We start from the raw sequence: 13,696 nt of genomic DNA, 5'->3' as shown, positions 1-13,696 counted from the left end.
TGTATAGGTTGAAGACAAAATAAAAAAAATAAAAAAAGAAACAGGAAAAAAAAATGAAAAAATAGAATATATATATATATATATATATATATATATATATATTAGTTTTTTTGTCTTGAAATGACCATTTTAGCCCTTAAAGTGGGTCTGATCGTCAGAGTTAACGTCCAATTTGGACGGAATAGTAGTAATTGGACACGGCTGATTGAAATTGGAAAGTTTGGGGGGTAAAAATTCAAAATTGAGAATAGAGGGAGATGTCACCCCCAAACCTCAGGAGGGTAAACTGAAATTAATCCTAAAAAAATACACATCATAGCTATAGAAGTACTATTTGGTTTTTTAGGTCATACAACTTCCACACGTGCGTACATAACGAATCTTTAGTATCATATTATTATAGCAATTCAATCTCAAGTAATGTTCCAATTTCTTATGAGCTCAACCTTCAACTGTGTAAGTTGATTTTCTGGCAGAACCACAGTCACAGTTCGATCACCATTAACACCATCACCCTTTTTACCATAGTTTGGCCTTGGAAGCACCAAAACAACTCCTTTATCACCAACTCCACTAATGGTATAATTTGCATAAACTGGCATTTTCCCTTTCAATTCAGGCCCATAAATCTGTGCATCTTCCAAATTCACAAACGTCAAGTTTGCCCCATATGTTATGAAGTCTGAAGACAACTCCTCACTATAATTATTCCCCATCATTTCTGTAATCAAGCCATTCTCATCTATCTTTTTGTTCAATATTAGCTCCACCAGCTCTAAGACCTCAGCTTCTGCAACCCAGAAAGTCGCTTCAACTGTGCTCCACACCATCCCATTACTTGAAAACTCAAATTCTCTTTTATGAGATTTGTTTGTACAGAGAGTCACCACCCTTGTCTCTTCTGGGTTTTTCTTGATCTTGGACATAAATTTCCATATGAGTGCAGAAATTACTTCAAAAGCCGAGACCTTAGATCTTTGGTCCGAGAGAAGATGATTAATTTTATCTGCAGGAACATGAAAAGTGTGCATCTTCATCTTGCAGTTGTTTGGTGTAAGCCATAAATCACCAACTGAATCAACCCTTCTAAGGGAATTTGGTTTTAGCTTGGGAAGTACTGAAAGTGGGAGCTCAGATTTTGCAAAGTCTGGTATGTGCAGAGACTTGTGTGGCACGGGACCTGCCATGATCTTCCCCCACAGGTTGATGAAGGTTGAGGCTGAAAATGCATCTCCAAGAACATGTGCCCAGCTAATTCCCACTGACATTCCTCCACATTTGAACCAAGTGAACTGCTTAGACACCACATGAAACAACAGAGGCAATAGGGCAAATTAATATGGTGGACAATTGGGACATTTTGGTAGATGTACTTCCTCTCCCACATACGACTATTTTTTTTTTTTTTTTAATATTTAAGTGTCATTTATTTCATTTTCTTTAGACTATATATAAGCAAGTACTCGATATTTATCTAATTATCTATAAGCTGCAACATTCTATAGATAGAACCTCTAAGTTTGTGATATACAGTTTCCATACTGCAGAAGAATAATGAGCTATTGGTTTAACCTGTAGAAAGATCAAAGGAGAGAAACCAAGATCAGGATCACCAAGTGCTTGGTTATAAACAAGACCATCAAAAGCAGAATCATCCTCCACAGCCATAGCCAACCATTCATCGACGGTTTCGTCACAACGTGCCTCCACAATCCTCACACCACCGTCGTTACACGTGATGAAAGGCCGACCTGTTTCAGATCTTCGGATTCTCCCGGCGGCAGGGAAGTAGAGTTGGAGCAATTGAAACATAGGCTTCTTCAAGTCATACATCGTAAGCCCCTCGACTGCATCACCGTTGAAAAAGTAGACCCCTTTGATGTAGTGTAGCTTCATCGCCAAGTCCATGTTGGTCAGCTCATGGACCTTGCCACCGGTCACTGTTGCCGGCACGACGGTAGTGATCTTCATGCTGGACTTGAGGCGGTGGATGTTGTTAGGATATATTGTCACCATTTTTAGAGAAGAAAGTAAAGAAAGGGGAACCGAATGTGACACTACGCACACAAATGGAGATATATATATGCCTCGCCTTTAGGCCTGATCGGCCACCTTTTTCTATATCGAGGTCTCGTTGGGCACGTGGGCCTATTTAGGGGCCGTGACCACTTACCCAATTTTAGTCTACAAATTGCCCACTTACTCCACCTAGAGTTTTTTAACCCATTTACCCAATCAAACATTCATTGACAGTTTTGCCCCCCTAGACTCCTCTCAAACTGACTCTCTCTCTCTCTCTTTCCGGTTACGAGCAAACACACTCTCGAGCTTTCTCCCTCTCTCATCCTCACGGCCCAGATTCTCAGTGCCCGCCGATGATCTTTGTCGGCGTCGTAGCCGTCCTCGTCGGTCACCCAAACCAAACCTCCTTATCTGATGGTGGCGATGTCGAAGTCGTCGTCTGAAACTCTCTCTCTCTCTCTCTCTTTCTCTCTCTCTCTCTCTCTCTCTCTCTCTCTCTCTCTCTCTCTCTCTCTCTCTCTCTCTCTCTCTCCGGCGACTGATCATCAGAGCAATCCTTGCTGCTTCTGCGGCGGCGAAGGCGATGAGCTCGTTGTCAATGGCATCGACGATCGGAGCGTACATCATTCCTCTGATTCGCAGTGAAAACCCCAAACCCATAAGAAATCGGCGACTCCGATTCGCAATCGGACTCGGAATCCTGATCAAATTCAGTTTCTTCAGAACAGCCACTCGATCCAGACCATTTATTTTTTTTTCGGTATCCTGAAATTGCAATGTAACTGTGGGGTTTGTTTGATGGTCTACTGGGGGCCAGTAGACACATTATTGGCCCCCAGTAGACTTTGATACGAGGGACAGGGATCACTATAGTGTGGTGTTTTGATAAGTTACCTGTTGTTTTCTGTGTATTAAAGTCAAATTATATGTGAATCCTACAAAATGGTGCATTTTTGGTGGTCTATTGGGAGGCAGTAGAGACATAGTATTTCTATTGCCCACCAATAGACCAACTTAGTACACTACATTTCCACACTATAAACACAAATAAACGTATCAGCTATCAAAAACATAATTCCCACAAATAATAACATAGTGTCAATAGATTATTGGGGGGCAATAATATGATTATTGGAGGGTAATAATATGATTATTGGGGGAGAGGAAAAAAAGGGGCCAACGTGAAAATCAAGGAGAGTGATTGGAGATTTCGATTGGAGGAAATCAAGGGAGATTTTTAAGGGCAAAAAGATATTCTTGGAGGAGTTAATTATGTGTTGCCGTAAAAAGCCAAGAGAGAAACAAGGAAATACCGTGGAAAATCAAGGTGATTGACGCCACACAAGGAATGATATGCATAGAGATTTTCAAGGGAGAATTTTAAGGAAAGAAGAAGTCCAAAACAAGTCTAGGTTCATCCTACAATTCCTAAAGGAATTTTGGCCGAAAATAAAGAAGAAAATCAGAATTAATTCATGGATATTTCGGCAAGAATATATGCAGAAAATTATGGACTTATTTTGGATCTTTATGATTGGTTGGATGACACAACAAAGGTGACATGGCACTCTGTGATTGGTCGAAGCTATGATTATTGGGAGGCAATAATATGATTATTTGGGGCAATAATATGGTTACTGGGTATTATTGGGGGGCAATAAATTCAGCCGCCGGAATCCGGTCACTAGTCCGGTAGCCGGATTCGAGATTTCGGAGACTATTTACCGGATTCCGGTGATCCGTTGCCGGAATCCGGTCGCCGGAGTCCGGTCACCGGAGTCCGCAGCTACCACTGGTCACCGGAGCTTAGCAAGGTGGAGGATGACTTCTCTCTCTAAGTGAGAAAGAAGGAGAGGGCAAAAAAGTCCCAAAAATAAATAAAAAGAATTAAAAAAGAATTAATTGGGTAAAGGGGAAATAATCCCTTAGAGTGTTTTGGGTAAATGGGGTTTTTAAACTCTTCGTTGTGTAAGTGGGCAATTGTTAAGCTGAAATTGGGTAAACGATCATTTCCCCTTATTATTATTATTAATTAGGTTGCTTTACTAAGATTTTTTTTTTTTTAAATGGATTCACATCCGAATAGCATTGGTTTCAATCGAATTAAAAATGGATTTTTCATTTTGAAATCCAATTCAGTCCAAATAAACATTCAAAATCCCATGTTCCAAAAAAAAAAAAAAAAAACATTCAAATTTGATCTAATAAAATCTGATTACGTTTGAGATCAATGATCCAATATACTTCTATGAGAAAAATATAATAACAAAAACTCAAATAACGTAAGTCCATAACATTTACTTGTGTTTGGCTATTTGATTTTTCTTTGACTTTGAGAAAGCGTGAAAGAAAGCAGCGGGCTTATCCTACCATGATCTTGATCACTATCCTCTTAACGCTAATTTAAACTTGAAGTTACAAAAATCAAACACAATTGTGACTAAAGCTAAATTTAGCAAGAACCCCTTCACATAATGCATGTGCTAGAGGACCATTTATTGCCCTTCTCAAAAAAGAAGAAGAGAGGGGCCATTGATTGCCTGTTGAAAGAAGTAGCTGGGCGGTAGCTAGGTTCTGCCCTCTTTTGTCCTGTCATTTCTAGTTTTGTGCCTGCACGTACGTTCTTCGCCTCTCATCTTAAAAATAGAACTTTATCGAGCAGAGACGTGCATTTAAGCGCCACAAATTGCTGTTGGAAATTTAGGTCGATGGGATGCTATTTTCATCACCAAATTTTATCTCTTATAAAATCTCATAAATTCATTAAATTATTAATAAATAAATATAATCATATTGATGTGGGAAAATTCTACAATATGTTAACGTATGACATACATACAATTGCCTTAAAAGTGGTAAAATGAGTTCTCAAAATAGTAAAATTAGTCCTCAAACTGGTAACATGAGTCCTTAAAGTGGTAAATTTTCTTAGTTACCACATGAATCCTCAAAATCATAAGTCCTCAAAATAGTAATATTAGTCCTCAAAGTGGTAACATGAGTCCTTAAAGTGGTAAATTTTCTCAGTTTACCATATGAGTCCTCAAAATAGTAATATTAGTCATCAAAGTGGTAACATGAGTCCTTAAAGTGGTAAAAATAGTTGATGTATGAGAAATGTTAACATATCATAGCTTTACCCATTGATGTGATATCAAGCTGAAAATCATGTATCAGTATGAATATTTATCTCTTAAATTTGTAAGCCTTGCACCTAATGATTGCTTCAAGAAGAGTTTAAGGTTAAGTCGTGTGAACACTACCCTTAAAAGTATATTTTGCCTCTCAGAAATAATGTCTCGCAAGTTTTATGGCCCTAAAGGGTACAACAACCTTTAATCCTTGTAAATGTACACTAGCAAATTTGGATCCTAAAACTGCTTGATTTTTTCCCTCTACATAATGAAAAATACAAAATTTCTCAGAACTTTACGGCACATAAGAATTCAACAAAGAGAGAGAGATTGCTTTTGAAAGAGATGAAGGATAAAGAATATGCATGTGTATCTAAATGAGCAAATGGTGTCTAAGTTTATATGGGAGTTGCTAAATTGCTAGTATAATGATAGAAATCATAAAGAGATTAATGACAATAGAGAGATTACAAAAGATGGTAAACATTATAACCCCATATGTGAAAGGGTGGTTCAATTCATACCTCCACATTTCATATATGGACCTCCTCAAATGTTTGTAAATATTTATTTCCCATTTTGTCCTTCCAGAAAATTTGAAAAAATAAAAATAAAAATTCATACCACAAGTTCCACAACCGTTTTCCATTTTCTGCTCAATTCATTCCTCTCTCTCTCTCTCTCTCTTGCTCTCCTTTTTCTCTCCTACTTGTAGATCACGTAATTTTCTTCATGGCATTTGTAAAGTGGATATGATGTACAAGCAAAGCTAGGAAGGGTAAAATTTACAGTGAGTTGGAGACTGCGACTCCGGTGATGACTTTGGTTATGGAAACTAAATATGGTTTGCAGTTACTTAGAACAATGATGATTCAAGTTCTTATTTGAATCTAACCATTGTGAATATGGGGTTATCTTAGATGAATCATTAATCTTCAAACCAATGCTGAAATTTGACAGAACCCCAATATACAAATTGAAAGTCCTCATTTCTATTCCAATTTGGATAAGTATTAAATTCAATCAAAGAATATAATATCCATGGTCATCTTTAGCAAACGCTATATTGATTTCAAAAGATCTCTTCCATATGTACAAGATAGTACTGCAAAATCCAATCACCCAATTCTACTAGAGTAGTCACCAAGCTATTTAACATCCAAACAAGATGAAGAATGTGTACAAGTGAAACAATAGAGACAACAAGAAGAGAGAAGAAATAGAGAATTAGAAAGAGTGGGATGCTAAGATGTAAGATAACATTGGGTTATAATTTTTTTTTTTTTCATTCTCTTTCAGTTTTCTATAGGGACAAAATGGGAAATAATTTTTTATAAAAAACTAACGAGGTCCATATAACAAATGTGGAGGTCTGAATAGAAGCACTCTATGTGAAAATATACAATAATATGAGTAAATTTATAGGGGAAATTGTACAATGTGTTAACGTATGACATACATACAATTGCCTTAAAGTGGTAAAATGAGTCCTCAAAATAGTAAAATTAGTCCTCAAACTGGTAACATGGGTCCTTAAAGTGGTACATTTTCTTAGCCACCACATAAGTCCTCAAGTGGTAAAATGAGTTGTCAAGGTGGTAATAATAGTTGATGTATGAGAAATATTAACATACCATAGCCTTACCCCAATTTATAGTTTGTAATCCTCTATAAATGCTCTAAAATCAAAATGGAGATTCAACTCCATAATTTAAGTTGATGCATCTAACTAAGGCAAAATACCTTCCAACAAATAATAGTATATTTTAAAATATCAATTAAAATTCGAACAATTACATGAGAGCTAGATGCATATATTGGAGCAAATCATACACAAACATTGTACGTTTGGTACGCGGGAGTATCATGTATCTGTCTATTTGTTAATATTATCCTGGACTCTTGAGAGTGGGCTTAAACTACACTAATTTTGTACTACATTCGGTGTTATCAAGTATAATCATTTGGTGTTAGATTCTGCATTTGTGACATCCCGTAGGAGGGGTCCCACAGCGCCGCCACCCCGAGCCAATGAGAAACCGACATGTCACGAATATATCCCGATGACTCATCAATCCGAAACCGCAAGGCCTTTTGGGTTTAGTTTGTTGGCTTACAAAACATTTTCTTTAGGCAAATCGTTCTAGCAACCGAACGGCCTATTTTCAAAAGCGGAATTTAAAGTGGGCTAAAGGATTTGAGCTTACAATAGGAGCCCAATTTGGAAAATAACAAATCACTAAGTAATTACAAGTATGAGAGACACGTCCCAGGGTTACGGGTCTCCTGAGATTTAGTAATTAAGCGAGTAGAAATCAAATAAAAAGTAAATAAATAAGTGACTTCAAAATCCGATAAAGGACCAAAACCTTCTTTTGATAAAGTCAAAGAGAAATGCGCCAAGCCGGGCCTTGTGCCTCCCCTGTGCGCTCCCCGACCACATGCTCGAAACTTGCACACTGTTGTAGGGGTGAGCTTTCATCCTCGCATGCCCAGTAAGAGTCGACCCAACCATGCTAGGTTTGAAAAATAATATACTTGAAAATATTGACTACATAATATTGTGCACGTTTATCGAAAACATATTAAAAAGAGGCAACCACAAACATTTGTTTTATTTTATAAAACATATGTAGTATGCTAAAACAACCTGAGCTTAGAGATACTCACCTACAGGATTTCCGACTCACCTGTGACCGAAACCATGGTTTCCTATACCCAGTAAACCAGGTCAACTGCCGATCATAGCCAAATCCATCAACATTATCCATTCACTTTCCTTATCGGCTATAGGCAGTGTACTTACATAGCTTAAAGCGTTTGCTCAGTAAGCCCATGGTTGACAACGCACTGACACTAATTATGCTTGTGGCAAGACTGGCGGAAGCAACGCTTCGAACCGCTAGGCAACTCCCCAACCAAGATTGCCCTCCTTGGCTGGGGACTTGGGGGACTTGTACTTACATAGCCATTTGCAAGCATAATTAGCTATAATGAGCCACGCTCATGCCACCCCCAGCGGCACCAACTCCCGCCAAAGGAGTGACCTACGGGAACACAGCCAGGCAGGCTACCGCCTGAACCCCGGCTTACCCCCAGATCACCGCTGACGCGCCGCGCCAAGACAACATCAGAAAGCTCCAGAAGCTGGGGACTGAAGCACATCAGTCCCACATCGAAAACATGAAGAAGATCAGCTCCTTCTTCACCTATAAAAAGTTCTCTCTTCTCTCCTCATTAATTACGTATTTAATACTTATCTACTGTTACTTTGTCAACATAAATACATTGACTAACTTAGGCATCGGAGAAGAGAAGACCGTCCAACGCGGTCTCCCTCTGACGCCCTTTGTATTGTGCTTGACAAGTAGCAGAGGCTCTGATAACATCACAAGTATCGGTCCGCCCATCGGATCAGCGTTAACAAAGGTTTAGCTACCGCTGAACTTTAAACATTAACAGGCAGCGAGAGTGTCCATTTACTGGCCATATGACATCACTGTCGATTCCCTACGTACACTACTAAGGTGACACGGGCTCGACACAACATATGGTCATATCGCCCCTCCGGAGGTTCACAGTTTTGACACCGTAGGAAGCATCGCTCCTATCACTCTCAGGTCACAACAATCATATCATATCTCATCATAACAAGCAATGTCTAGCCTCGGTTTTCATTCACTTTCGACAATTAACAATTAATGCAAGAAAAGTCATCGAGGCATCGACTATGTCATCCATAAACATTTTTGCAGGCAATATAATATTAAGCATATACACACGCAAGAAAACCACTAACAAGATAGGGACGACTCACCCTACCTGGATATGGAGTGCTCGTCCACACTTAGCTTTGTTTCCAAATATTTCCGATCGTTTGTTCATATCCAAGTGCACACGCTCGAGTCCTTTAACAAAAACCGAATCCGATAAATAATCCATTCATAATTCATTTGCTCAAATTCTTAAAGGTTATCAATTTTATTTCTAACTAATGATTCATGGTAGCCATTCCCTAGTAACCCACTTGATAAAGTAGACACATTCGGAATATGGTGATTACACTTCTTTCCATATTATATTTCGGGTCAACCTATTTGACCCTATTAAATCCTTTGTCATTATTCCCAAAACGGAATATCAATTACACTTCATATTGAACTAATTTGTTACTCGTGCAGAATCTTACCAATTGGTCAGGGATATCACCTTGCATACTTATGAAGCCCATTAATACTTGGGGAATTTGATTCTACACCCAAATTCACACACCCCTTTTAGAATAAACCCATCCATAAGAGTGTTTTAATATACACCCAAATCAATTAATTAGGTTTATTCAAAATAAAAAAAACCTATTAAATAGGGTAAATATTAAAACCCAATGTTGTTAAGAATTACTGAAGCTGCCATTATCAAAGTCCTCATTCACCTATTAAATAGGATTAATAGTCAAAATCATCTAGCAAATATTATGGAGTTTGATTGACGTTATTGTTGGTATTACCTTCACTTTAGGTTTTTATTAGTACTTAATTTTAGGTGTTTACATTAATGTCATTATTATCATATAATGATGAATTTTTGGTATGTTTCTTCCTATATATAGAAGCTAGTGAATTCATTCGTCATTTTTTTCTTTGGGTGGAGACCTTTCACAAAGTTGCATATGATTTCAAAGGATGATTTCAAACGACCTATTCATGAGTTTTATTTCATCATTTTCTTATGGGTTAGAGACTTTCTTTCAAATAGGTACATATATCATATTCGTAATTCAAATTACCTATTCATCAGATTTATTTAGTATAATATCTTTGTTAATCTTTTGATTTTGTGTAAAGCTTGAATTGGATGGATTTTTAGTAATTAGAAATTTCAATTTATGAATCTGGTACAAAACTTAGTTTCATTCCTTCAAAATAGAATCGTTGTTTCTAATTACTTGATACTTAGATTGCTGTAATATGTAATACCTATGATTTAGATGTTTGTTTTTGTAGTTTTAAATTATTTGTGTTAAATTATTTGTGTGACTCTATATCATAGGTTGTTTATTCCATAACCTATAGTATTGACAATTAATATACCTATATTTTGGATATATGTATTTAAATCCTAATAGAGTTTTACCTTTGAAATAGATTTATGAAGGTAATTTGCAATTGTATAAGGAATCACAACATCCAGGGCACTAGTAGTTGGGAGATTTATGAAGACTACATTGCAAAGTGCTAGTCGAGATGACGGATGAAGTGTTATAATGTTCTTTATATTATGTTCGAAAATGTAAAGTTTATATTTCAATTGTAAAAACAAATTTAAAATTGTTTATTTCAATACTAGATGAACATCATTTATGGTTGTAGTCATTGTCCCTATTTCAATAAATTTTTAGGTTTATTCCTTAAAAAAGAATGTGTATTTAAATTATCTTGATATTAGAAATAAACTTCTTAATATTGTAAAGTTCAATTTCAATTGTAAAATAATGAATGATAATAATGAGTTTGCTAAATTATAGTGCAAAAACTCTTGCACATTCAAAATTATTCAATGTGCCAAAATTAAGGGATAATTATATATTAAGCAAACTCAACCGTTACACATAACTATTATGTGGTCCTTGACCACCTCATAGAATCAGGCACCTATGTGGAGAAAAATGTAGGGGCGGAATACATCAAGTACATTTTACATGGGCTAATTACATTAACTCGACCATTTTAGAAAATTAATGAATATGGAATGATTGTATAACTACGTACACCTATTAGAACGGATAAGCAAAATAACATACCTTAATGAGAGGATGTTTAATCATGTTGAGAAAGAGAAATATTTATATAATAGGAATATAAAATCTGATGATACACAATAGCATATATATAGATCACATCGGAAAGAAAGAAATATAGGATAATTAAGGCAATTAATCGTTTCAAATAAGAGAAAAATCAAGGATTAAATTGATTGTATTAAATTCTAAATATTTAAATTCAAAAAATAGTCAACAGCTATATTTGAGGAATATTTTATTTATTCAATCAGAAGGGCAAAAAAGTCAAACTAAAAAATGTGAAAAATGTTAATTATAGATTTAAAACCTATAAGGAAGGTTCAATTATGTGAATTGGATGTAGATTAAAAGAAAATATAGGGATGAGTTTTTCTTAATAGGAGCTTTGTTTTTTAGGTTTTTATCTAATTTTCTCTTAATACTTTGACCCAAAATATAATCATACCAAATATAAATCCAACTTAATCAAATATAAGCATAATCATTCCACCTTACTTCAATACACACGGTGCAAGTAAAATCCAAATATGAAACAATACAACTCCACACAGGAAATGATTATAGATTGTTGAACCGGTGTCCTAGACAACAACAGAGTTCTTATCCCTCCAACATCAGATGGGTGCCCCCTCCTGAAGGTTTCTTCAAGCTTAACTTTGATGGCTCCGTTATCAAAAATTCTTCTACTGCTGCAGGGTTCATCATTAGAGACCATGAAGGAACTCCAGTATTTGCCGGCTCAAGGAATTTGGGAACTGCCTCTGTCCCTATTGCTGAAGGAAATGCTCTCCGAGATGGCCTCTATCATGCCTATCTCCTCGACTGTAAGAAGATTCTGGTAGAAGGAGATTCTAAGCTCCTAATTGATGCTGTTAATAAACATAATTTGCTGCCTTGGCGCCTCAGAACTTTGGTAAGAGACATCCTCAATCTGGCGGCCACCTTTGATGACATCTGTTTCGACCATATTCCCCGTGAGGCTAACTGTGTAGCTGATGCAATTGCAAACCAAGGTCATCGTCAGAAGAACCCAGTTACTTGGAAAGAGAAGCTTCCTTTTCTTTTTTTTTGAGAAGAAAAGAGAAGCTTCCTTTATCTGCCCTCTCAGCGTTCAATTTCGACAAGTTTAGTCTTGTGGTTGTAGCAGAGGTTTCTCGTTGTAATTTCCTTTTCCTCCTCATAAAAAAAATAATAATAATAATAAAAAAAAAAAAAAAAAAAAATACAACTCCACGCAACCTTCAGATTTCACCTTAATTCCAATTCCTCTATTTTGACTTGGTCTACTCTATACTTTAAGGTCAGATTAATTAGTTTCACCGAACCAATAGATTTCATATACCAGGCACATTTGTTTCCAATGGAAAACATGCAGATCGAAATATCAGTGACAACAATAACAATCCAAATTGGTCTCCCACTTACCTTATAAATTCTTTAGATTAAACTTTTCCTCTTGCTGCGTTGTTGGGTTAGAAGCAGCAGCACGCCTTCTTCTACTTCAATGGTTCCTTCTCTCATCTCAACTCAAGGCTCCTTTAGAGTTAGCGCCAACTTGTTATCCAACTCCACCCATTGAACTCGCCCAAATTTTCAAGTTGATTAGCAACCAAAAGCCAAATTCAAAAACCCAATATCAGACTCATTTCTCTAATAATCAAAGCTTAAACACCAGATAGTTTCCCAGCCGTATACCTTGCAACTTAGAGAGGTCTGGGTCTTCTGCCTCAAAGCCCACGAACAAGGGAACATACGCAATCGATTCCGGCATCGTCGTCACCGGCAACCAAATTGTCAACAACAAACAGAACCCAAATTTCTCTTAAAACCAAAACCCAAAATTGATGGCCTCTTGGGTTTTTACAGCAGAACGACAAAAGAAGGAGGACGACGATCTTGCATGTCGGGTTCTACAACTCGACTCCATGTCGACACATTCGCCGAGCTCCGTCGCCGTCGTAACCTCGAGCTAAAGATTGGCATCAAAGTTAGTTCGAGGTGGCAGCCTTGTCGTCTTGGCGATAACCATGGAGTGATGTCGTAAGAGAGGATGAGAGAAAGCGGGAGAGATCGAGATAGAGTTCTTGAGAGGAAGAGAGCGCATGCGAGAAGCTTCTGGTCGAATTCCCGAAGCTCTTCATTCATTTTGTAGTCTAACGTGTGAAATCACAATCTTGCCCTCAAGTTGACCCGTTTGTGACCCAAAGCGGACTGGGCTGTTCCAAGTCTTTTCCATAGGCCCAATTCGACAATCAAACTTGTCAAGCGCAAACGTAATCGAGCAACATTTGTACGTCCACAATAAAAATCGTCGACTTTTTTTTTGAGTTGAAAAGGTCATCTATTAATGTAATTCAGCAAGCAGTACAATAATGACTTGCCCGTTAAGGCTGTCAGAAAAAGTCATTACATAGAGCACACTATACTAGCACACCCCTCACACAAGCATACTACGCAGCACACCCTAGCACACCCACCTTTTAGGATTAAGCGTAATACAAGAGAACAAACTACCCCAAGAAAAATAAAGTACCCAAGAAGCAGTCCCTTCTCTCGTCGATCTTTTCCACTCAGAAAAAGAAGACGGACCTAACACCCTTTCGTGAAAAAGAATGCAGACCCAAACCTAACATAAAAAATAAAAATTCAAAAACCCGAAAGGCCCAAAGCCACAAGCAGCAGCCCAAAGCCCAATCTCTCCAATCCGTGAGAAACCTAGCAAGCATGCCGTCTTCAGCTC

General features: G+C 37.3%; 1 protein-coding gene and 1 long non-coding RNA gene across 2 annotated transcripts; both read right to left on the bottom strand.

The window, feature by feature from the left end:
* Positions 1-287: 287 nt before the first annotated feature.
* On the bottom strand, positions 288-2,082 carry LOC133745891 (protein ECERIFERUM 2-like). Its single transcript, XM_062174052.1, has 2 exons — positions 1,573-2,082; positions 288-1,292 (listed from the first exon to the last, which is right to left on the bottom strand). Exons 1-2 carry the CDS (start codon positions 2,014-2,016, stop codon positions 414-416), a joined length of 1,323 nt encoding a protein of 440 aa, XP_062030036.1. The 5' UTR covers positions 2,017-2,082; the 3' UTR covers positions 288-413.
* Positions 2,083-11,395: 9,313 nt separating this feature from the next.
* Positions 11,396-13,231, bottom strand: LOC133745831 (uncharacterized). The gene is made up of 2 exons (XR_009863800.1): positions 12,382-13,231; positions 11,396-11,948 (listed from the first exon to the last, which is right to left on the bottom strand). It is a non-coding gene; the product is annotated as an uncharacterized LOC133745831 (long non-coding RNA).
* Positions 13,232-13,696: the final 465 nt, after the last annotated feature.

The sequence above is a fragment of the Rosa rugosa genome, chromosome 4 (genome assembly GCF_958449725.1).
Source record: "Rosa rugosa chromosome 4, drRosRugo1.1, whole genome shotgun sequence".
In the NCBI taxonomy this organism is placed as follows: Eukaryota; Viridiplantae; Streptophyta; class Magnoliopsida; order Rosales; family Rosaceae; genus Rosa; species Rosa rugosa.
Note: the sequence above shows the minus strand (reverse complement) of the source record. Positions and strands in the feature narration are given on the sequence as shown.

Excerpts from the sequence above, each read along its gene's own strand:
- LOC133745891 (XM_062174052.1), bottom strand. The coding sequence starts at position 2,016 with ATGGTGACAATATATCCTAACAACATCCACCGCCTCAAGTCCAGCATG. Across the intron at positions 1,293-1,572 it reads CTCCTTTGATCTTTCTACAG|TTCACTTGGTTCAAATGTGG; the intron begins GTTAAACCAATA and ends GTGTCTAAGCAG.